Consider the following 26,271-nt stretch of genomic DNA (forward strand, 5'->3'; position numbering starts at 1 on the left):
ATGGATGCATCTAAGCTGCTTATTATATTGATGGGTTTTGCTGCTCTGCAGCAAATGAAAACAGGCAGCTGCTTCCTCCATCAAAGCAAAAAGCAGCCTGAGTTTTTATTAAACGAGTGTTCATTTCTTCTATTGCCAAAATTCTTACACAAAACAAAAGAGCAGTTTTAGCACATTATTGCTTAACTAGACATGAACAACTGACAGCAAGTGATAAGCCTGTCTGCTTTTCACAACTGGTAATCATTTTTGGAATAGATGTTTTAATATAGTTGAATATAAAATTTTGTAATTTACATCTACAATGGTACGTAAATTTATAGATCCAGTTTGTTGCAGGAGAGTGAAGGCTATAATCACAAAAGGCTTGTTCCAGTGTTGTTTAATTTTTAATGACTATTTGAAAACTAGGTAAAGAAAACTAAATCAAATTCATTCATTTGAAAAAAGGTGTTAAAGACAATCAAACAAGTAGGTTTGTACAGTTTGATGATTCTACATATAGCTGTACATTTACAGCTTTTACTTGTTACTGTATTTCCACATCAGTTCCACACAGCCTCTTAAGTTTGTGCTGTAAAAGAAATTTGCAGATTGCAGACCATCATGTTTCCCTCCTAGTCATGAATAATAATGAGGATGAAAGTGAGAGATATAGTGCTGAGGCCATTTTGCCCAGGCTGAAGATCTCAGCCAGTGCTTATACATATTTTTCAATGATCTGAATATCATAAATTCCATTTCAGATTGAGAGAAAGACAAGGGTTTGTATAAAACATATGTGGAGAGGGAAAAGTGTGGAGATGTGTTCCTTTTTATAGCCTCAATTTCTCTAGTATTCTTTTACCTTTTGAAACTCACTTGTGGCGGTTCCTGCTGTGGGAAGGGGAATATTGTCCCTCTGGTGTAGGCACAAATTGCTCCTCTTCACTGGATTTAAAGGAGGAGGTGGGTGAGAGTGGACAAAATTTACATGTAGAAAAGTTCAGGTGCAAGCTGATACCCACTTAACAAGTGTACTTAGTCTAAAACGTTCAAAACTGGGTGTTTAATGTTAGACACCTGGGATCAGATTTTCAAAAGAGCTCAACCCTCAGGAGCTACCCTTTTGAAAATCTGGCCCCAGTTGTGAGTGTTGAGGCCTTGTGAAAATTTGCCTCCTACTTCCATGTTTAAATACCTTAATGAAAGTGACCCCTCCTTCAGAGATGCCAAGCACCCACAGCTCCCATTCACTTTCACTGTAGTCTAAATGTGGATGTAAGTGGCTGAATTTAGGCCTCCGGATTTGAAAATTATAAATTAAAACACTGACAAAACAAGAAGAGATGGTTAATCATTCGCATCTCTCCTTCCTGCCTGCTTCATTTTACTATGCTGATCAGACTCCTGTGATTGGGCTAGCATAAAAGGGATTTTGTATAATAAACTTTCTTTCTCTGACTCTAACATTTTTATCTGAAAACTATTCATACCAGTAGTAACTTGTTACATCTATTTGTCCTTTTTCGGATACAATCCACTGAAAATGGGTACCTAGGCATCATGGATTAATACACTACCCTTTCACTTACATTCCACTTTTGTGTGATATATGACCTAATTAGTGAAAATGAAGTCTTTTGATCCTATCATTGATCTCAGTACACATTTTTGGTGACATAACAAAATTAGAGAAGGGCTGAAGCTGTGATATTTGGGCGATGTTTAGGTCTCGGAGGATTTTTGGACCCACCATGCAAACTCATTACATAGTCAATCATGAGTGGCACTAATCTTTCCTCAAGAAAGGCCCAAGATAGGAATATTAGGAGTGTTGCTCATCAGAAATGAGGTGCATTGACAAAACTGTGTGAGGAAACTTGATCACTCTCTGTCCATTTTATATTTATATCTCACCATGCTATTCATTCCCCACTTTCATACTTTTTTTCCCATTTGTAAGTGAATTTAGTGCTCAGTAAACAGAGGGACTGATAGCATTGGCTAAGGCCAGGCATAGGGCTAAGAGGCATTCTGCAATTTCCCCCATACAACTCTTCCATTATATCTCAATGTTGACCTGAACTATCAGTTCTTCTCCAGTCCTAGATCTCTCTTAAGCATACTATACACAGTCTCTCGTGCTAAATTGTGTGGTGGTGATGCACACAAAAGGGGATTGGAATGAGAGCATCAAACTCATTTTCCATTGTGACCTATTGTAAACTAGGATATGAATGTAAGCCACGGTCTCTGGAGTTGAAAACAAAGAGTTAAACTTTTCATACTTTAAAAGCACAATTGTAAATATGTTACAATAAGAGTAAAAGGACACAGTTGTAAATTACCTAGAATATAAGTATTCTAGTAAGCAGACATGTTTGTTTTTCTATATTTTTCTGCAGTTGAGGATAAAATGTATCTTGTAGCGGTTGTAAACCTAGGAATTACAGTGCATCTTCCTCCTTTTTGTGAATTTAGTGCTCTTGAAAAGCACTGGATTGACAGCCCTGGAGACTGAAACCTTTTATCCACAGAAGAGGTACAGCACAGGCAGTAATAAAGGTTCCCCGCATTGCCCCAGCAATATGCCTCAAACCTGACCTCTAGGGGTGAAAGAGAAGTTAATTCTCTGTGGCCCAGCTCAATCCTTGGCACCTCCGCTGAGATTACCAATATGGTTGCCAGTTAGTACCAATAATGTTGGTCATTGTTATTGTGATACAGATACTTGCTCACTATGGACTGGACTGAGATTGTTTGGTGTAGCTGGGAGGTGGCACAGAGTAGCTACAGTGACCCTATACCTCCCAAGGATTCCCCCTGTGCAGGGGGAAGTCACAGCTAGCTGAATCAGCTGGGTTTATGACTCCTTTGTGCCAGTGGAGCAGCGCAAAGAGGCATACTGGCTCCTTCTGTACAGATGCAAATATATTGGATTTTGTATACTGAGAGTATTCTAACAATATGCTGCTTTTTTGGAGAAGCTTTGTAACAGTTTTTAGTCTGTGAGTTTTCAAATGGGCAACACTACTCTTTAACATAAGTCGTTAAGAACCAAATAAGGGACAAGTAAAAATAGTGGATGAAGGATCTTTAAAAAGAGTTGGATAATTCCTTTTCAACTGAAAGTTTTCTGTAACCTCCTGTTCATGGTTCATCATTTTTCATGCCAGTAACTGACTGTAAGAGAATAGGAACAACAGTTGGTTTGGTTTTGCCTGAAATGATGATGTCCCTCACAATGAGATTAAGTTGCAAGTGTTCCTTTCACGCCTGCTTTAAATTCCTATTAGGCCACATACCACTAAGGCTGCTAAAAGAGGGGCTGTGCTGAAGCAGAAGGAATGGAAGGCACCATTTCAGGGCACCGACTCTGCCATGAGTACTGTGGCAAAGGCAACTCCTTTGTGGGCTTTATTCTTGGCTTTGCCATAGACTTATTGTGTGATCTCCTTGAGCAAGTCACCTAATCTCTGTGCCTCAATTCTCCATCTGTAAAACAGGGATGATAGTACTCATGACTTCAAGGGATTCTCGTGAGCCTAAGTCCAGTAATGTTGGCAAGATGCTCTGATACGATGGTCTGGAGATGAGTGCTAGAGAAATATGTATAAATAAAATAAAGATCACATCTTTCACCACCCCTCCCATCTAGTAATTAAGGTGCTCACATGCCAGTACAATCATAATGAGCATTGTGTAGCTACCTAGAGCCAGTGGTTCTGGCAGTGTATTGCACCTCTTCTGACAATCACTGCAAAAGAATCAGGATGGAGTGGAGCAATGGACTACTTTGCACCAGCAAGCAAAAGGAAGTTGCAGTGGGCATAAAGGCAGCACAGCAGCTGTATTCCTGGGAATTCTGGGAGGCTTTGTGCCTCCCTCCTCAATCTCACCAAGTACGGTACATCTACACATGCACAAACACACCCTGACATGAAGGGCAGCTGTAAAGTCCAATAGAGCCATTGCCTATTTTTTCCTGCACAACTGTTCTGATGTAAAAAGGTGCAGTTATTCTCGTACATGCAAAGGTGTAAGTTTGTAAACAAGCATTTGCATGTATAAATGCAGTAGTATTTGCACATCCAAATAGGTGCTCATCCAATTTTATGCATGTAAAATCAGAGGCCTCTTTTTGTTAATTGTACCCAGAAGTCTTGACAGTGTTTTTGCATGAAACAAAACCCATATGCACATGTAGGTGTATGTTTGTATAGTAGGTAGTAATAGTTAATATTTTTGTCTCTGAAGAATTAGTGCTATATGCTAACTACTGTGGATTTTGACGTTGTATTATAACAGAACTGAGCATTTGTTTTCTCTCTAATCAGAAACTATACTATTTTATAGTTTGACTGTGTTACAAACATAGGTCGCAATGTTGAAAAATGTAGGTCAGAATGAAAGAGTAGAAGGCAGAGTGCAAACGCCTCCACCTGGATCTTTAAGCTTATCCCTTTTCTGAAAGCAGTCAAAGAGGCTTACCTACCTGTTCAGGCAAGAGAAGCTTTTCCTTTTACTAAAATTAACAAAGGTATTCTTGCTGCTGGCTTAGTTGGTAGCACAGTGTGCTTCCACACTTGAGACCTGGGTTCGGGAGAGATCTTCTGACTCCTGCTTCTTTAGCTGGCAGTGTATTGGATCATTATGGAGGTGATACTTTCCCCTAAGGGGGAGGAGAAAGGTGCAGTTTGTGTTCCTAGCAGCTGGTTATAAATTGGCACTGTTGTTTTTAGAAGATGCCGTTTCCTTTCTCCCAGTGTTGGGGTAAGTACTGGTATAAGCAGCTGCTGCCACGAGGAAGTAAGTATTAACACTGTGTGGTGGCAGGGTGAAGGAACTGGTGTCCAACTGGAAAAGATTTGGTGAATACTTTGACTTCCGTCAGGCTGTCCTTCAATCAAAGCCACATCAAAGTGAAAAGCATTTCATTTTGGACAGTGGGCGACAAGCTCAGACACTCTGGGCCCTCTGCTACAAAAACAAGTATTTGTGAATCATTTTGACTAAAGGTTTGCTATATTTTTTTAATGTGGATTGTAGGGTATTACAAATGGTCCTGAATTAACCACTTATTCACTAAACACCAGAAACCACTGTTGTTGCTTGAGTACACGCCTATCAGTTGTAAACTGAAACATTCTTATATTACTCACTTAAATATTTAAATAGTTATTCTATTTAATGTAAAATCTGTCATTTTAACATATTTCAATGCTCAAAAAAAAACCACAGAGAAAATCCTCTAGCATACTTAGTGTACATATTGCTGAGAAACGGGTAATTGTGTATGAATATGTGATTTTAACCCTTGGTGTATCTTAGAAAAATAGCAGATTTTCAGACACCATGTAAATCTAAATTACAGTGAACTTGACAAATAATAATGTTCCTTCAATGCTTTTGGTAGGTATGTGAACCAACACTAATTAACATATTAAATTGTACATATCTGATCTTTTTTTATTCAGAAATGGCTCACAAACTACAGGCCAAATCCTGAAGTCCTTGCTAGGTATTTATTCATTCCTCACACTGGCAAAACTTTCATAGGTACTCAGCAACCTTAAGGATTTGGCTGTTAGTCTTCACTGACAGCTTTGACAGAGGAAACTGTACAATTCTTTCAGGTTTTGGCCTATATAATATATATATATATATATAAACACAAAGCAAGAGTAGCCAGCTGTGGGAAACTGAGGGTAGCAATTGAATGGACTGGGTTGCTCTTGGGGATGACAGTCAGGCTGCACAGTGATTTAGAGAAAGGGAAGTGTTGGCCAAGAACACTCTGGGGCAAAACTCCATTCTTATAAAGTGAGTTATGATATCTTTTATGACTTTGAAGAACTGAAGGATTTTTCAAAATATATGATCTGAAAGATCCACATACATAGTAAGTTTTATACTCACTTTTTCTGACTGGATCCTTCAGAAGGGTGGCAGGACTAAGTCTATGTCTATACTGCGCTCTCATGAGGACTATAGGAGGTGTGAATTGCAGAGCACACCAAAGATTTGTGCTCTAACTGCCCTGTGTGGATGCTGCAGACATGAACTAAAAGGTATCTAGTTCATGTTAAGGTAGTTCTCTTTCTAACAGGGTTACATTACAGTATAGTTAGAGTGCAACTCTTTGGCATGCTTTGTCATTCACACCCCACAGTCCACACTGTGGTACTGTGTAGACAAGCCCTGAGTTTACCCTGCCAGTATTTGAATCTGTTTTAACGTACTAGATAATGTTTATATGTACCACTGCCTTCTACTGGATGGAATATCAAACTTATTCAGATATGTATGTCAGGTTTCAGAGTAACAGCCGTGTTAGTCTGTATTCGCAAAAAGAAAAGGCGTACTTGTGGCACCTTAGAGACTAACCAATTTATTTGAGCATAAGCTTTCGTGAGCTACAGCTCACTTCATCGGATGCAAGGCACTGCATTTAGCCGTATGGAGTGGAAATCTATCAACTGCATGAAAAAACTTGATGCATCCAATGAAGTGAGCTGTAGCTCACGGAAGCTTATGCTCAAATAAATTGGTTAGTCTCTAAGGTGCCACAAGTCCTCCTTTTCTTTTTGAGATATGTATGTGATTGTTTGTCTCTGTTGACTGCAGCCCATCAAGGATATGAACCCCAATGCTAATATAGCTAATGGAGAGTCTCCTATAGCTAAGAAACACTGTAAGTTAGCACCATCTTGTAGGTTTCCCATTGTGGGTTTATGTCTGATCTTTGTTGTCTGTTGACATTGTAAGCTGCAAAAGGCATGGACTGGGCCTTGCTTTGTGTCCTATATGTCACTGAGCCCATTGTTTTGGTGCTTAAGAAATAATAAATAATAATAATTAATGACCAATGTTGTGGGGACCTTGGGTTTTTTTATTAGAAGGTTCAGAGTTCAATTGCTATTAATGACCAAAAGTTCATACACACTGTGCAAAATACCTGAAAATGTTAAAGTTATGGAATCATTACAATTGGCATCTGATGGTTGGTTCTGAAATCTTCATTCTCCCGTATCTGAGGTTTACTGCTTTGCCTGGCCTGGGAGAATATAATGTACTGTCTAATGAAATGTGTATTACTGAATCCTGCTGATTGGAACTGGCCCACAGGGGACATATAAGTCCTATTACTACAACAAGTACTGAAATTTGTGGAATATGATGACTGTATAGTATGTGTAGCCACAGAATTATTATGATGTGGTTATTTCAAACTATTAAGACATTTGCTAGGGAGAATTACTGGGACTTTGTAATGGCAATATTACTTATTGTGTTCCCTTCTTCAGGTCATTTCTTAGTTTCAGGGAACTTTGAAATGAGGAAATAGAAAAAGTTTATGCACTGTTGAAATATCACAAGTTGCTATTTGTTGAATAACCTTTATACTGTCTCTAAGAATTGATTGGGTCTTTTTGTTGAGAGTGGAACCCTTTTCTGGAAGTCTTATCCAAAAATAGGAACTTTGGGTCTTTCTACCTTTTTAATTTCAGGCTGCCTATTTTCAGGTGTCACCCCACCCCTTTGCTTATGGTAGCTTTGAATTATAGACTTTCACTGTATTCCTCTGAGATTGCAGTGTCACTTTTCATAGAATCATAGAATATCAGGGTTGGAAGGGACCCCTGAAGGTCATCTAGTCCAACCCCCTGCTCGAAGCAGGACCAATTCCCAGTTAAATCATCCCAGCCAGGGCTTTGTCAAGCCTGACCTTAAAGACTTCTAAGGAAGGAGATTCTACCACCTCCCTAGGTAACGCATTCCAGTGTTTCACCACCCTCTTAGTGAAAAAGTTTTTCCTAATATCCAATCTAAACCTCCCCCACTGCAACTTGAGACCATTACTCCTCGTTCTGTCATCTGCTACCATTGAGAACAGTCTAGAGCCATCCTCTTTGGAACCCCCTTTCAGGTAGTTGAAAGCAGCTATCAAATCCCCCCTCATTCTTCTCTTCTGCAGGCTAAACAATCCCAGCTCCCTCAGCCTCTCCTCATAAGTCATGTGTTCTAGACCCCTAATCATTTTTGTTGCCCTTCGCTGGACTCTCTCCAATTTATCCACATCCTTCTTGTAGTGTGGGGCCCAAAACTGGACACAGTACTCCAGATGAGGCCTCACCAATGTTGAATAGAGGGGAACGATCACGTCCCTCGATCTGCTTGCTATGCCCCTACTTATACATCCCAAAATGCCATTGGCCTTCTTTGCAACAAGGGCACACTGCTGACTCATATCCAGCTTCTCGTCCACTGTCACCCCTAGGTCCTTTTCCGCAGAACTGCTGCCTAGCCATTCGGTCCCTAGTCTGTAGCGGTGCATTGGATTCTTCCATCCTAAGTGCAGGACCCTGCACTTATCCTTATTGAACCTCATCAGATTTCTTTTGGCCCAATCCTCCAATTTGTCTAGGTCCTTCTGTATCCTATCCCTCCCCTCCAGCGTATCTACCACTCCTCCCAGTTTAGTATCATCCGCAAATTTGCTGAGAGTGCAATCCACACCATCCTCCAGATCATTTATGAAGATATTGAACAAAACCGGCCCCAGGACCGATCCTTGGGGCACTCCACTTGACACCGGCTGCCAACTAGACATGGAGCCATTGATCACTACCCGTTGAGCCCGACAATCTAGCCAGCTTTCTACCAACCTTATAGTGCATTCATCCAGCCCATACTTCCTTAACTTGCTGACAAGAATACTGTGGGAGACCGTGTCAAAAGCTTTGCTAAAGTCAAGAAACAATACATCCACTGCTTTCCCTTCATCCACAGAACCAGTAATCTCATCATAAAAGGCGATTAGATTAGTCAGGCATGACCTTCCCTTGGTGAATCCATGCTGGCTGTTCCTGATCACTTTCCTCTCATGCAAGTGCTTCAGGAGTGATTCTTTGAGGACCTGCTCCATGATTTTTCCAGGGACTGAGGTGAGGCTGACTGGCCTGTAGTTCCCAGGATCCTCCTTCTTCCCTTTTTTAAAGATTGGCACTACATTAGCCTTTTTCCAGTCATCCGGGACTTCCCCGGTTCGCCACGAGTTTTCAAAGATAATGGCCAATGGCTCTGCAATCACAGCCGCCAATTCCTTCAGCACTCTCGGATGCAACTCGTCCGGCCCCATGGACTTGTGCACGTCCAGCTTTTCTAAATAGTCCCTAACCACCTCTATCTCCACAGAGGGCTGGCCATCTCTTCCCCATTTTGTGATGCCCAGCGCAGCAGTCTGGGAGCTGACCTTGTTAGTGAAGACAGAGGCAAAAAAAGCATTGAGTACATTAGCTTTTTCCACATCCTCCGTCACTAGGTTGCCTCCCTCATTCAGTAAGGGGCCCACACTTTCCTTGGCTTTCTTCTTGTTGCCAACATACCTGAAGAAACCCTTCTTGTTACTCTTGACATCTCTCGCTAGCTGCAGCTCCAGGTGCGATTTGGCCCTCCTGATATCATTCCTACATGCCCGAGCAATATTTTTATACTCTTCCCTGGTCATATGTCCAACCTTACACTTCTTGTAAGCTTCTTTTTTATGTTTAAGATCCGCTAGGATTTCACCATTAAGCCAAGCTGGTCGCCTGCCATATTTACTATTCTTTTGACTCATTGGGATGGTTTGTCCCTGTAACCTCAACAGGGATTCCTTGAAATACAGCCAGCTCTCCTGGACTCCTTTCTCCTTCAAGTTAGTCCCCCAGGGGATCCTGGCCATCCGTTCCCTGAGGGAGTCGAAGTCTGCTTTCCTGAAGTCCAGGGTCCGTATCCTGCTGCTTACCTTTCTTCCCTGCGTCAGGATCCTGAACTCAACCAACTCATGGTCACTGCCTCCCAGGTTCCCATCCACTTTTGCTTCCCCCACTAATTCTACCCGGTTTGTGAGCAGCAGGTCAAGAAAAGCGCCCCCCCTAGTTGGCTCCTCTAGCACTTGCGCCAGGAAATTGTCCCCTACGCTTTCCAAAAACTTCCTGGATTGTCTATGCACCGCTGTATTGCTCTCCCAGCAGATATCAGGAAAATTAAAGTCACCCATGAGAATCAGGGCATGCGATCTAGTAGCTTCCGTGAGCTGCGGAAGAAAGCCTCATCTACCTCATCCCCCTGGTCCGGTGGTCTATAGCAGACTCCCACCACTACATCACTCTTGTTGCACACACTTCTAAACTTAATCCAGAGACACTCAGGTTTTTCTACCGTTTCGTACCGGAGCTCTGAGCAGTCATACTGCTCCCTTACATACAGTGCTACTCCCCCACCTTTTCTGCCCTGCCTGTCCTTCCTGAACAGTTTATAACCATCCATGACAGTACTCCAGTCATGTGAGTTATCCCACCAAGTGGGATTTTAGTGGCCTGTAGGAATGAACAAAACTTAGGCATAAACTTCCTCTTCCCGTTTACCTCCCCAGCAGATGAGAGTATATGATCTATGAAGTTCTTAGTTCCAAACAGGCACAAGTGTCCATAGTTTGCTTCTGAAGCCAGGTCACTCTCATGGAAAGTCATTGTGCTATCCATTGAGCTAGCAGGCCAGCCCAAGCTGTGATGTACGAATTGATATATAGGAGTGTTCTTTCACTACCAATAATAATGAAGGAAAAAACACACAAATATAACTTTTCCTCAGAGTCACTGCACGTTTCATAACTGAATATAATTCAATTGAAAAAGTTAGAAGTTATTCTCTATTCTTTTTTGGATTTATAAATGGGAGTAGTAAATAGAAATTTGGGAATGATTTTACCTCCTTATACGGCTTTGGTGAGACCAATACTGAAATATTGCATCCACTTGTGGTGTTCATGCCTTAAAAAGGAAATTGAAAAATGGAAGGGGTGCAGAAAAGAGCCACAAAAATGATTGAAGGACTGAAGAAAATACTTTACAGTAAGAGACTTAAAGAGCTCAATCTGGTTCACTTATGAAATAGAAGATTGAAAGGTGACTTGAGAACAGTGTATAAGTACCTTCATGGGGAGGAAATACAGGGTACTAAAGGACTCTTTAATCTAATGCAGAAAGGCATAACGAGAATCAGTGACTGGAAGCTGAAGCCAGACAAACTCAGATTAGAAATTAGACATACACTTTGAACAGTGAGAATGATTAATCACTGGAGCAGACTATCAGGGAAATGGTGGATTCTTCATCTTTTGATGTCTTCATATCCAGTTGGGATGCCTTTCTGGAAGACATGCTTTAGTCAAACAAGTTATTGGCTCAATACAGGAGGAATTGGATGAAATTGAATGGCCTGTGATATACAGGAGGTCAGACAATTATTTTATGGTCCCTTCTGGCCTTAAACTCTATGAATCTATTGAGTTGTTGCCTACCAATAGTTATTGAGGCTGAAAATGTCAAATATATGGTATAAAACTGATGTTTCTTAGAATTTGATTGTATTTCATGTTTATAATATTGATGCTGGTGCCTAATTTTGAAACAAGTAGACAGCTATGGATTAGCCTGCCAATGTTCATATAAAGTCTGTTGCTGGGTGTCTTAGGCTTTGTCTATACTGGAACTTTGTTGGCAAAACTTTTGTCTTTCAAGGGTGTTAAAAAAACACGCCCGAACGACAAAAGTTTTACCGACGAAAAGCACCGGTGTGAACAGCGCTTTGTTGGCAGGAGTGCTCCCTTGCTGACAAAGCTCCTGCCGCTTGTTGGGGGTAGAAGTTTTTTGTTGGCAGGAGAACTCTCTCATGCTGACAAACAGCAGCTACACTGTGTGCCTTTTAGTGGCATGGCGATAGTGGCACACCTGTGTCGCTAAAAGGTGGGTAGTGTAGACAGAGCCTTAGAAGCATTGCTATTGTAAGTCTTGTCGTTTCTTTATTCTCTGATACTGTGGCATATTTTAAAAATAAAATAAAATAAATCCAATAAAAGATCGGTTTGGTACAGATCTAACCAACAGCTATTAAATATTAATGACACCTTTCAGAGGACACCTTTTTTTATTCTAAAAAAGCAAATATCTTTATGTTTTATAGGTATCTGGCCTTCTGAAGAGGTGCTAGCTTACTACTGCCTCAAGCAAAATCAAATGTTCAGGTACACAGAATTGAACATAAAAGATGCTTTCAAATCTGTTAGTTTTATTGTATCTACATGGTAAAGATTGCTATGATTTAAATCTTAAAATTAAATTTAAAGAGTTCAAGGTGAAAGCATGTTGCTCTTAACAAAGAATTTTGAGCTGCCTTTGGGTATTAATATTGCACAGCAAGCTTTTTGCTATATGTCAAAGACTTTTGATTTCCACTCAAGGCGTTTTATTCCACTTTGATTTTTGGGAAACAAAAGTGAAGCTCCAATCGATCATTACTGATTGTGAAGGTCAGGAAAAGTAAAAGACACTCTTTAAACTGATTTCTGTTGGGAAAGCAAGAAAAGTATTATCTGATAAAGTACATCATATTCATATTATATAGTGATGCACGTGTACCCCATTTTTGTGTCATTCTGCATTTTATGTATTTATTTTTTCCCATATTTATATAACATGCCTATCAAACACTCGCTAGCCACTCTTACAGTAACAAAAAATAAATCAAGCCCTAAATTCTTTCCACTCTTCTGGGGACAAAGAGGGCCCTGTGCTCAGTGGAATCCCTGCAGTTCCATTGTAGAGGAGCAATGGTGTAGGGTTTGGGTTGTAGGTGGAGTCCATCTGCACACAAGCTCCCAACACAGTTGTGAACAACTGTTCTTTGAGGGTCAGGTGGAGACAGGCAGGAGCAAAGCTAATGGATTTACTACTGCTTATATTCACCAATCATTGGCCCTGGCCTTCATAAGGCAGTGCAAGACCTGAAGAGGTTATTTCAGCTTTGATACCACAGTAGTAGCAACAGAGCTTCTCCACTCTGTCCCCCAGCCTGGCATAAAGGCTTCCTCTGTCACTTGCCTCAGAGGGTCACTTTCCACCAATGCCTGGTTCAGGCAGCTACTTGTCCCCCAGGTTGCCTGTTACTGATCCATGTTGCACACAAGGTACTGCTGTGGGCGTGCACTGTGGATCACTGTATTCCATTTTTTAAAAAGCTGTCTCTACCAAAGTCCCTACAAAAGTCTGGGTGTAGTACTCAGAGCTGCTGAGCAATCAAAACTTCCATTAAAGCCAATGGCAGTTCCACCTAATCATCTCTTGTCAGGATCAGACCTACTGTGCAGTAAACTCAGAGTTGATAGGTTTTCCATATAGGTTTTAATTTAAATTTTATAAAAATCACCAAATCTATATTTACTTGACTGGTTCCAAAAGAGCTGTTAATCCTCAGCATGCATGTTTGAATAAATTCTCTTATATATATATACATATACACACACATATAATATGCATTTACATTATTGGTTCAATAATACCCTTTTTTTAAAATTCATTGGGGACATGCTGAATTGTAATTGCTGTAAAGGATAATAACTATTAAATGCAAAATGTGGATTGTACATTTTTTCATTAGTCGCTACCCGTTAAAAACCCTAAACCTAAAGGAAAAAGTGTGAGAAAATAATCTTATAAGATTAAAATAAAATTAAAAACATTCTTGTAAGATTTCTATAAAATGAAATACATGAAATACAAATAAATTCAGAATCTAAGCTGCAGACCGTCTCTATTTTTAATTTTCCTTTTTATGTTTAGGCATTGTTTGGGCTCCCAAGTATGTTTATATTTTATGGAGAGACATTTACATCACTTCCATAAAACCAGTGGTCTTTATGCAAGTGAAGTGTGTAAGGTCTAAGGGAAACAAATCCATCCCATTCCCAGACTGGATTTCAGTATGTGGGATGCAGCAGAGAGATCTATGTGGCCTGGACTAATGGACACAGTCCCTAAAAATCACTTGTAGTGTCTGTTGGGAAATTATTTTTCCCCACCAAAAATTGAATTAAAACAAATCTATTTTTGTTGTTTTCATCAAAAAATTTCAGGTTTTTCATTTTTTCAACAAAAATATCCATTTAATTGAAAAGCCATTTTCTGTCAAAAAATGTTTCAGTGGAAAATTTTCTACCAGCTATAATCACTTGCCGTAGGTGTAATTGGAAATCCCATGATCCCACCCTCAACACTGCCCTATATGCTGGCCTAGGTGATGTCAGCGCACAGTCACCTCTGCCCCCCTCACCAGCATGCCATCGGTTTGGAGACAGCGCTAATGTGAACATTCTATTGATGGCTCCCCCCATGCAGCTCCCATCATGCAGGTTCTCCACACTAACATATATTTCATCCATATATATAGCACATGTGTTATTATTATTGGTAATGCTGGTGCACAATAGGCTAATTTAAGAAAAGCATGTCACAGCAGATACTGAGCCGTAATTCTGAGTTCTCTTGCTTTTCTGGGTTCAGATTAGGCTCTTGACATTACCTCACCTTAATTTTCAGTGGTTTAACTGTACGTTATTCCAGTGTTGTTTCTAAGAGTATTGTTTGTATAGCACTTGCAATTTAAGTGCTACTTGAGAAATCTAAATACTTCACATTTAAGGTATGTGGCTTGTTTTAAAATTTGTTGTATTTTTTTTTTCAAAATATAAAGAATTTTCTCGCTATGTCTATATATAGATATAAATAATATTAATTTCCCCATTTACTTGTCTAACTGTTTTTGAAAGAATGAATGTGGATTAACAATGTTATCCTTTCCTAACAATTATCTTTCGCTACTCTAGCTAGTTTAGTTCTAAAAGACAGCACCATTGACAAGGGGAAAAAAGGGAACCTTCCCAGATTTTTCAGCTCAGCGGTGGTAATGTTGCACTGAACACTAATGAGGGAACCCCTACTGATTTGCCTGCTTTGTGACTTTTCTATTTCATAATTATTTTTAAAACGCAAACGACATGAGGTAGCCTAGTCGTGTCTCTACAACTTCCTGGTAGCTCAGTTCGTACTGCAGATGGCAATTTGTTCTTGTAACATATATGTCTCTCTGACCATTTTCATCTAATTTGTATGGGTTCTACCATTTCCTTTCTCTCTTTCAGGGACCTTGCTGTGTGTGAGCTAGGGGGTGGCATGACATGCTTGGCTGGGCTCATGGTAGGTCTTTTCTCAATTCCAATCCCATTCAGAGGGAGGGACAAAAGAAAAAATGTTCCAGTGCCTCCAACTGCTGGGTCAGAGAACTGTCAACAGCATCAGCTGCAGTCAAGCTGCAGAGTCTTGAGAGACCTTCTAGATTGACTTGCTTTCGTATCATATTGATTTTATGGTTGCCTCGACGAGCAGAAACATTTTACCTCAGTGGAGTCAATATCTCTTGTTGTGACATTCCGGGCCGTGTACGGTCTGTCTTTCATTGCCATAGATGAAGCATTTTTTTTTTTCCAGAGTATAGTCCCATTTGCTAAGATACAGGAATAGCCTGGCGAATCACAGTTGGAGCACCATGATATAGCTGCTAATGTTTTGCCTGCATTATTACACCAACAAACATGATCCAGAGCTCTCAGTAATTAGATTCTTTTGAATTAGATTGGCCATTCAGGAGCGTCGTTCACCATTCTCTGGGTTCTGAGTCATGTATTCAGGAGATATTATGTAGCAGTGCAGTGCATTAGACAAGTTTTTATGTCTCTACAAATAAAAGCATATTGTTACACTGATTGGCATTTGACAAACCTGTCGCTCTTATACAATGTGTCGAGGTTACAGCCCAATGTGCGAGCATGTCAAAGCTCACAAAAAAATTACCCTTACAAAGCCATCTGCCTGCAATGCAAAGTTATATGAAGGGCATCAGGCAGTCAGACAGAAGCAAGCTGAAAGGCAGAGTGACAGCCTTGTATGATGGCTCTACTAGATAAACAGAAGCCCGCAAATGAAAGCCTCTCAGAATACCATCATCCGCTGTCACAATGCAATTACGGAACAGAATGATAGCAAGATAGAGGCTCCCGCAAATGGAATGATAAAAGTATTGACTGATTTGATTGAATGATTAAAATAATGCAGACATAAAATGAAAAAAGATTGAAGATTGTTACAGAGAAATAGGTGAGGAAGCATGATACTGAAGGCTTGTCACTCCTGTCTTCACTTCCACACAGACAAGCATATTTGCTCATTGTTTGCTGTGCTCTTTTTTTCAGGTTGCTATTTCTGCAGATGTCAAAGAAGTTCTGTTAACTGATGGAAATGAAAAGGCCATCAAAAGTATCCTTATTCAGATAGAAAACTGGTGTGTTGTGCTCATTCCTTTTTACTGGCTGAGTAACAATTGATATAAAGAAAGACAGCATGGGGTATATTAAAAAAAAAGTCTCCACCATGAGTAATTAAAAACCAGAAAGATATAACATTTCTTGAATGAAACTAAAATTTTCCCTATAATAAATTCCACACTTCCTTCTTGGATTAAAAAAAAAGGTACATGTTGGTAGAGAGAAAGCAGCAAGTACAGTGATATATATTTGTCTAATGGTTAAGTGTTCAGAGAATCCATTTTTTAATGTTCCATGTTATCGAAAGTACAGCAGTAAACCAAATAATTAACTCCCTCTCAACATTTATTCTTTTTGCTAGATTTTTTGTACCGAACATGCTTTCATATATTAACCATTTACAATATGTCCAATATAGATATATTTTCATAGTATTCACAGTATATACTATTACATGCACAGTACCATTATTACAACTAACTTATAACTACCTATACATTATCCACATACTCTATTTAATCAATTATCAGTTTGGCATTATTTATCTTAATGTAAGGTTATAAAACCACTCTCCTCTATGTACTATTTTATTATATTTCTTGTATTATATTAGAATAAATCATTATTATGCCATCCTAATATGTACACAGAATTCAGAAAATTGAACTGTCCTTTGGCTAAGTGAGAGAGAAAGTGAGCATGATTTGTGGCCACATTATATGTCTACAGTAGTACAAGAACTGATGTATATAGTGAATATTAATATCTGTTAGAAACTGAGAGGATAAAGTGGAAGGTATCTCTGTGCTTTTTTTCCTTGGTGATCTTTAAATTTGCTTTTGCAGGAAGAATGGTTGTTCAATTTTTGGCCACTGCAATGTCACAATTATTTAGATTTATGATTTGTATGTACGTGAACACTAGCATAATGAGTACTTATTTTTTCATTAAATTAAACTCTGTTGTGGATTATTTAAAAAAATGAAATTTGCAATTATGTAAGGTTGTTAAAATGGGAGACATGGCAGTGCAAGAATATTAGCCAGCAGCCTTTAAAAACACTTATGTTCTCAGAGGTAACTCAGCCAGCTATAATTGCCTAAAATACTTCAACAATTTCATGGAGAATAACAGCCAATCACAAATCATTTCCTTTACAACTTGAAAAATGCTCCATAAAAATGCCCCTTTTCTCAAAAACGGAGGGTTTTAGTTATGAATCCTAGATTGTTTCTAAATTCTAAATGTTTACATTAGTGATCTGATGCCGGGCAATTGCAGTGTCCTGTGTTGTTTCATGTAACTGTATTATTTCACACTTCTAGCCATGTGTCATTGTGGAAATAAAAAATATGAGGGGGAAAAAGGTTTTCAAAACAAATGTAGCAAAATAAGTTGATGTTTGACAAAAGTATGGCTAGTTAACAAAAAACAAAACAAAACAAAACCTTATACCATGAAGAGTTTCAGTTTGGTTTTAGTAATAATCACCTCTGCAAATATCTCATTTAACAGATCCTGTAAGTACATCTGAACTTTTACGAAATTGTTGAAGTCTTCTGCATCAAGGGTATGAACTGATATGTGCTAAAACATTCACTCATTGCATTGAATTAAATGATCAAAGTGTTTTTTGTTCCTCAAAAGGATATCAGTTAATATCACCTAATTAAGGAAGTTAAGTGCCCACACTTTTTCTTGGAAATACCTTATATTTTCTAAAATCCTACAAGACGTCTTAAAGTCTGTACTGACTCTGTTAGCCTTTCAGAGAAGTGCTTGCTGAAAGCTTCTAAAAAGTTCCCCCCCCCACCCCCCGCCCCATTTAAACAGTTGGTACTCTGGAGCTCAGCGTTCAAAGTGCTCCTATTGTACTGCATTTTACAATGTCTTTAATATAGCAGGGTGCCAAAGTGAAGCAGATTTAAAACTTTACAGTGTAGGTGGAATGTGCTCCTGGAAGAGTGCGTAATAAAATGTATGTTGAATGTTATGTATTTTAATGGACTTCACTGATAGTTTTATGTTCTGTCTTATGGTAATTTTATTTTTGCATTCTTTGCTATAGTAACTAACTATAAAACAATTATAGACAAAATTCTGATCTGTTACATCCATGCCATCCCCCCTGAAATCAGGGGATTTCTACTGGAGTAACTGAAAACAAAATCTAGCCCCAAATGTCCAAAATTACCAAAAGTAATGATTTATTTCTCATAACTTTTATGATAGTTTTGGTATATTTTAGTAATTTATTGTACCAAGTTATATTAACATTGCTAAATTATTGTTTCCTTTTCTGGATTCTGCTCTTCAGGAATGGTTAATGTCTAGTCTTTTGCTTTATTATTGAGGTATTATTGATTAAAATAACCTTATTTTAAAAATTACTGTTTACATCTTCCCTTTAAATTTCTTAGGAATTTTAAATTACATGGCAGTCATACTATAATATCCAAAAATTACGTTCCAAAAAGTAAAAGTGGTTGTCAACAAAAAGAAAAAAAAATCACTGTCAGAAACCAGGAAATCACCAAGCAAGCCTGCTAATTATTCCTAATGGGCAAGATGAGCACATTAAGAAACAAATGAATACATCAGTGAAATGTAATTGAAAATCGACCTGGCAATAGTGCATTGCATCTGAGTATCTGCCTTTGTATTATCATCATCATCATAATTATTGTTGTTGTTGTTATTGCAATTCAGTGAGCGTAACTAACTGCCTTGCTTTGTGTATTCTTAAGCTTTTGAGGATCTGATTTTTCTTTTAATTTCTGACACCATTCATATTATTTTCCAAACTGTTACATGTCTGTTTTTGGCTGGTAGATGAGGAATTCACTCTGTATATTGTGAATGCTTATATTAGCATAGTATATTCATATGTTATTAGACTATTACATGACTAACTTCCTTAAAATTAAACAAAGGTGTTGGTCTGTCACTCTTCACCATACATGTACATTTGAAGTATTATCCACTTTTATATAAAAATATATTTAAAGTGATAAATGAGCTTATGACATGAGGTGCTGAGAATTTTTAAAATCCTAAATGATCCTCTGACATATACAATTAACTCATTTAAAAGGTTTCATCCATTGTGCTTATCACAGGTAGCTCTAAATTGTGTAATAGATCATAACACAGGGGTGGCCAACCTGAGCCTGAGAAGGAGCCAGAATTTACCAATGTACGTTGCCAAAGAGCCACAGTAATATGTCAGCAGTCCCCCGATCAGCTCCCCCGGCTCCCAGCACGTCCCACCCACCAGCAGCCCTGCCAGTCAGTGCCTCCCCCTCCCTCCCCATACCTCCCGATCAGCTGTTTCCTGGTGTGCAGGAGGCTTTGGGGGGGAGGAGCGAGAGCACGGCAGGCTCAGGGGAGGGGGCAGGAAGGAGTGGAGTGGGGGCAGGACCTATGGCAGAGCCAGGGGTTGAGCAGAGAGCACCCCCGGGCACACTGGAAAGTTGGCGCCTGTAGCTACAGCCCCAGAGTCAGTGCCTGTATAAGGAGCCGCATATTAACTTCTGTAGAGCTGCATGTGGAGCCAGAGGTTGGCCACCCCTGTCATAACATATAATTATATGGAGAATGTGGGTACAAACTGGTTATGTAAAGACAGATTTCCTTGCTTTTGTCAGCTTCAGTCAGAACTTTATCCTTAATTTAGTATGAGTGTAGTTGTCTAATTAAAGTTCCTTTTTAATTCTATAAATAAAGATAATATAAAAAGAGAAAGGATTAGATCTTTCAAGGGAAAGTTAAAGAGGGACCTGAACTGGGTCATCGGATCTAAGCCCCTTTTTAAACTTTGGGGTGATATTGATCTCAATCTGTATTTTGCAGCTTGGGCCATATCTCTGTGATGAATCCAAACCAGAACACCAAATGCGAACCTCCTAAAACACTTGGAAAGTTCGGAATCAGCTCAGAATTTCCAGATCCACAGATCAGGCCCATTTCTAAGAAAAGTAGCCAACTGATTCATTAATGTAATGTACCTTCCAGTTTTAGCTCTATTTCTCACTGTGCTCTGATGACGTGAACTACTCTATCTAGAATTGTGTGACAAGCTTCAGTGCCTGAAAGTATCAGTAATACAAAGTGCTGACACAGTACACTGTAATGACCATTAAAATAATAAATAATAATGAAGTGTATGGATCTCTCAACAGTCATGATAAATCTAGGTTATAAAGGCCAAGTTCAGCCTGAATCTCTTAAGATATGGGTTTGTATATGTATTTAAAATACATAATGTTAAAATGTTTACAAAAATTATTAATAGTTTTTTCAGAATTATATAAATTTACTGCACTGAGGCTAATTTATCAGCTGTATTATCTCTACTAACAAAATAACATGTTCTGCCTATGAGATTAGTCATGCCCTTCTTTTGCTCTACAGGTACGTGCTGTACCTCATGGGATTCCATTGAATGCCATGGAAACACTTCAAACGGTGTGTCCAGACTGTGGAGAGGTTAATTTATAACACTCTTCGATCAACAGTTTTTTGATTTTCTGTTACACAAAATAAATGTCAATTGTCTTTACTTCCACATTATTCACTTAGAAATTTTTCCTAAAATATCTATTCCTGTATAGTCAGTATCATTAGGTAGGTTAATTATGTAATTTCAGGGGACATATTAGTTAATCACTTCTTAATCATCAAAACATAGCATTATTTAATTTGCATGCAGAAAAGTTCACACTGAAAAATTCAACTACATATGTGAACTTCAGTAACATCTTTCTTTAGTACCACTGATTTGATTTTCTCCACTTTCTTCCATGACATAAGAATGGCCATACGGTCAGACCAACGGTCCATATAGCCCAGTATCCTGTCTCCGACAGTGGCCGGTAGTAGAGCGTCAGGGTGAGTGTACGGAACAGGGCAGCTGGAGTGATTCACCCCTGCCATCCCTTCCCGGCTTCTGACAGTCAGAGGTTTAGGGTCACCCTGAGCATGATGACATGTAACAAAAAAAGCCACCATTGTTTTGGTTCATTCATATAAACTGCCTGTGTGATTAGACATTTCTAACGTCCCTGTATATCTGAGCACCTTGCACTGGTCTTGCTTTGCTATGCTGATTTTAGTGATTATTGTAAGAGTGAGAAGTTATTTTAGAGGAGATTAATGCTTTTTGAACTGGATACCAGTATCTATTAGGAACAGGGACAGGTCCTAACATTGATATTTGTGTCATATTTGTGAATGAATCAGATACATTGAGGTTCAGATATATTTTTGTTTGTCCTCCCAAGACTATTTCAGTACCTTGCCACCCCCATTCATTCCAACAGTACTCTTTACCACTAGCCACAAGTACCATCCTAAGTTGTGGAGATTCTCCCTCCAACCAAAGAGGACTGGGTCAAGCTCCTTCTGAAATCAATCAGTGCCACTCCTTGTTTTGGTTAGCGGGGGACTGACTACGGGGCGGCGGGGGAATCAAAATCTGTGTCCTGAGTTTCCAGACTGGAAGAGGCTGAGAATGAAGCAAAGACAACACTCTTTTTCAGCCCATGTGCCACCTATTGCTCACAACAAACCAGAAACTCCACTGAGTACACGTCACTGTGCTCCTGCTGACTGCTCCGTTTTCACACAGACCATCACAGCCAGGAGCCAAATGCCTGGGTGTTGTTTCAGGGAGGAATTCAACGTCTTGAGCTCCTGAAGTGTCTGCCCAGTGAGCTACTTGCACATCTCAAGCTAAACAAGGTTAAAAAAAAACCCCATGCAAAATAAACAGCACATGGTCTGCTGTGCGGACCGGTCTGCGTCCATAGTATGTATGTATCCCAAGAGGTATTATGGTTGTGCTGCTGCTGCTTCCTTTTTTTGTTTTTTGTTTTTGTTTTAAACTCGTAGTTAGCTTTACGAATACGTAAGGACTGAAAAACCCTTGTTTAAAACAACCCAGAAAAAGGATAGAGGATGGACATGGATAAATTTGGTGAGTTACTGGCAAGGGCTATCAGAGTACTTCTGCCGTAGCGCTATACCTGCATTACTTCACTATGAACACAGATTATGGAAGACCTAATAGGTCAAAGACGCGATGAAGACATTAACAATTAGGGTAGGGGAAGTCCTTTTGATTAAATCATTATTTTTATGCTAATTTCATGGATGATTCTTAACAAGTATGTTACAGATGTAAGTGACATCATCATCAGAAATCAAAATGCAGGAGTATTTAAGGCTCAGACTGTATCAAGCTGGTAAGATATTTTAAAAGCTGCTGATGAATTGTTTGTATAAAATTATACTGTGAAGTGAATGCAGAAATGTGAGTTATATCTCTATTGGCAAGGAAGATAACTGTACAGTATCAATTATCCAGGCTAGTAATTTGCGGTTCATGGGAAGGGAATTTATTACACTAAAGGAAGCATCTAGTCCTGAATTCTGGTACCATACCACTATTCAGGACGAGATTGTGTCCTTTAATTTAAGGAATTATGCTCAAGGGTGTAAAATAAATAAATAAATAATCATAACATCTGCATGGTGGTCCCCAAATGTACATGTGGCCCTCACCTGTGAGGAGTCTTAGCAAAGAGCAATTATACATGAATAATACAGTACAGTTTTTGCTGACTGCATATATATGTGTGTTTGTGTTTCCAGATATGCTGAGAACTCTGGAAAAAAATCTGAATTGAAATTGGGATAGTAGTACATAAAATATATTTATCTCAACTGAATTCCTTTTTGGCCTAGAGAGTACAATATAATTAATCTTGGCCACATGTGACATACTATTTTTCTTCCTTTTCATTTTTTAAAATATACAATATGTCTTTCAGCATTAGAAAGGTGTTCACTGGTTGAAAACTGCCTAGTTGTGAGGCATTGTGGTCAGTTGTACTGAATGTGGGGCAAGGAGTAAGGGTTAATATTTTCAAAAGCACCTAAATCATTTAAGAGCCTATGCCTTATTTTCAAAAGACTCCTCCTCACTCCTACTGAAAGTCAGTAGGACTTAGGTTCCTAAGCGACTTTGGTGGTGTTGAAAATTTTACTCCAGGAATTCTTCTATTCTAATCTTGGTTGTGCCAATTCTTCTGCTGAGAGGTCTTAACCTCTCTGCCTCATTTTCCCTTACTCTATCAAATGTGCGTGGTATTGACTTACCTGACAGAAGTCTTCTGAGGATTAGCTAAAATACTTACAACATTTTGATGTATGTCATTACAAAATTGCTAGATAATGTTTGGCACTATTAAAGAACTGTTTTTATTTTGAGTGCTTGCTCATGTCCATTCCATGCTAGATGTGTGCACACCATGTGCACAATTGCCATAGATTTTCCAGTGGTATCCATAGAGCATAGTGGTATCAGTGGTATCCGTAGGGCCAGCTCTAGCACCCTCAGTTCCTTCTTACCACCCATGACAGTTGCTGGAACTATCCTTCTTGCTGTGGCAAGGCTTTTCTTTCCCACTGGTTGGACTTTCTTGGTCATATTCTGTATAGTTATCATAGTTAGTGTATATAGTTTTTAGAGTTAGTGTATATAGTAGTGATAGTATTTGTCCCTGTTGACAAGGGACTTTTCACCCCCAGGGCTGGGCATGCCCCGGTCCCCAGGCTTCAAGCTGTATGCCTCTTGCCGCAAGCCGGTGGCAGTTAGTTACCTGCACACTAGCTGTCTAACATGTCTGAGGGAGTCTTACCTCAGAGAGGTACCAGAATTGCAGGGACTACATACCCTGTACCAAGAAGGACAGGGATATTCAACTGAAAGCCATTCTTTTGGAGGCAGGCCTCAGACCAGCCTCGGAGTTGAGCTGCTCCAAATCAGTGTCGACTATTTCGGCATTTGTGTGGAGTGCTCCCCCGGCGTTCTTCCCAGAACCGTTCTCCATCCCCAGTGCCAAGGAAGAAACATAAGAAACAGCGCACCGAGAAAGGGCGTTCTTCAGTGCCGAAGAGAGACAAGCAGGGAAGGACTGGTGTGGTGAGACCCATGTCGGGTCACTTGTCCTCTCCTGAGCCGCTGATGGCTCCACAGACTCCGCCTAGAGTGCCGAGTCTAATAGGGGACCTGCCACCTACTCCCGGGAGCAGCTGTGGGGCCAGATGGTTGCTGGCCCCCTCAACACTGGAGGCCTTTTAGGCAGCGAAGGATCTGCTGTCTTTCCCAATCCTGCTGACCCCTCAAGGACCCTCGCCAGCTGTTACCGAATTAGAAAGGAACAAGGTCCAGCAGGCCTCTTCCGGTGCAGGCCTTCTCCTCATTGTCCCTGGATGAGGCGGTTGTAGGCCCTAGTACCCTGCTCCCTCAAGACGACTTCCTGGCCCACCAGGACCTCCTGAAAAGAGTCACGGATAACTTGGGTCTGGAGATGAAAGAGCTTAAGGAGTTGGCGCACAGCCTGATTGACATCCTGGCTGCTGCTGCTCCCTCCAGAGTAGCCTTACCCATAAATGAAACAGTGTTAGGGCCCATTAAGATACTGTGGAAGACCCCTTCTTCTCTGCTCCCCCACCTCAAAGAGAGCAGAGAAGAAATACTATATTCCAGCAAGCGGTTTTGACTATCTTTACTCACACCCTCCCCCAGGATCTCCAGTTGTGTTGGTGGTGAATGAGTGGGAAAGATGGGGCAGTCGAGCGTTAATGTCAAAAATAAAGAAACTAAGAGACTGGACCTGTTTGGATGGAAGGTTTATTCAATGGGCAGTCTCCAACTATGTATCTCCAACCAGCAGACTCTACTGGGGAGGTACGATTTTAATCTCTGGGATTCTCTGTCCAAATTTAAATACTCCCATCCACAGGAATCGAGGCTGGAATTTGTGGCCATCTTAGAGGAGGGCAAAACTGTCCAGGATCTCCCTTCAGGCGACTCTGAATGCGGTCGACTCAGCAGCCAGGACTGTGGCATCAGCAGTCACCATGAGGTGCTGTTTGTGGCTGCAATTGTCTGGCCTTCCTCAAAAGGTTCAGTAGTCTGTCCAGGACCACCCTTTTGAGGGCTCCTCCTTGTTTTCTGATCAGACAGACTCGAAGCTCCATGGTCTCAAGGACAAAAGTTACACTTCATTCCTTAGGCCTTTACATACTACTAGCCTCCAGGAAGCATTCCAGGCCCTAGCAACATCCCAGGTTCATGGCATCTCCAAGGTAGGAGCCCTACAAAAAAAAGGGAAAAGGTTATAAAAAATGACAACCCCTCCCACCTATCTCTGCCTCCCAGTTGGGCTCTCAAAGATATTCCAGTGGGTCCAGGCAGGCCTTCTGAAGGTATGTCCGACTGCATTATACCAGTCTCAGCACTGGATCCATCCCCTCTTTTGTTTTTGGACCACCTGTTGCCCTCCAGCCCAGTGTGGTCATAGACCGTTGGGTACTGAGTACAGTAACAGTCTGTTACACCCTTCAGTTTTCATCCAACCCCCTGTCCCTCTTCAGGGACCCTTCTCACAAGCAGCTTCTCATCCAAGAGATGCAAGCCCTCCTATGTGTGAGTGTCGTGGAGGAGGTTCTTTGAGACTTGAGAGGGAAGGGGTTTTACACCCAATGTTCCCTAATCCCAAAGGCCTATGGGGGTGGGGGCGGGGAGAGGCTACAGCCCATCCTGGATCTGTGTTGCCTCAACAAATATCTCAAGAAACTGAGGTTTCGTATGGTCTCTTTGGTCCATCATTTCCTCTCTGGATCGAGGAGACTGGTATGCCACCCTTGACTTAAAGGACGCCTATTTCCACATCTCTATCTTCCGTGGTCATAGAAAATTTCTCAGGTTCATAGTGGAACAACACAATTACCAATTCACCGCTCTTCCCTCCGGTCTATCGGCAGCCCCCTGGGTCTTCACAAAGTGTATGGCGGTGGTGGCAGCCTTCCTCAGGCATTGAAGTGTGCAACTTTACCCATACCTCGACAACTGGCTGATCAAAGGTCAGTTGCAGGATCAGGTGCAGCACAGCATCAGCACAGTACCAGGCCACCTTCCAGATGCTGCGTTTGTTGATAAATGAGCAGAAGTCAGCCCTGGTCCTGGTTCAGAGAATAGAGTTCATCGGGGCAGTGCTTGATTCAAACCAGGCCAATGC

At 40.3% G+C, this 26,271-nt stretch overlaps 1 protein-coding gene across 1 annotated transcript in view; it reads left to right on the forward strand.

Moving 5' to 3' along the window:
* CAMKMT (calmodulin-lysine N-methyltransferase) overlaps positions 1–26,271 on the forward strand; it is a 341,515-nt gene that overhangs the window by 269,590 nt on the left and 45,654 nt on the right. Inside the window, exons 4-7 of the mRNA XM_077813858.1 lie at positions 11,992–12,052; positions 15,005–15,059; positions 16,112–16,175; positions 22,362–22,428. Coding sequence (XP_077669984.1) covers positions 11,992–12,052; positions 15,005–15,059; positions 16,112–16,175; positions 22,362–22,428 — 247 coding nt within the window. The remainder of the gene's footprint in view (positions 1–11,991; positions 12,053–15,004; positions 15,060–16,111; positions 16,176–22,361; positions 22,429–26,271) is intronic.

The sequence above is a fragment of the Eretmochelys imbricata genome, chromosome 3, assembly GCF_965152235.1.
Source record: "Eretmochelys imbricata isolate rEreImb1 chromosome 3, rEreImb1.hap1, whole genome shotgun sequence".
In the NCBI taxonomy this organism is placed as follows: Eukaryota; Metazoa; Chordata; order Testudines; family Cheloniidae; genus Eretmochelys; species Eretmochelys imbricata.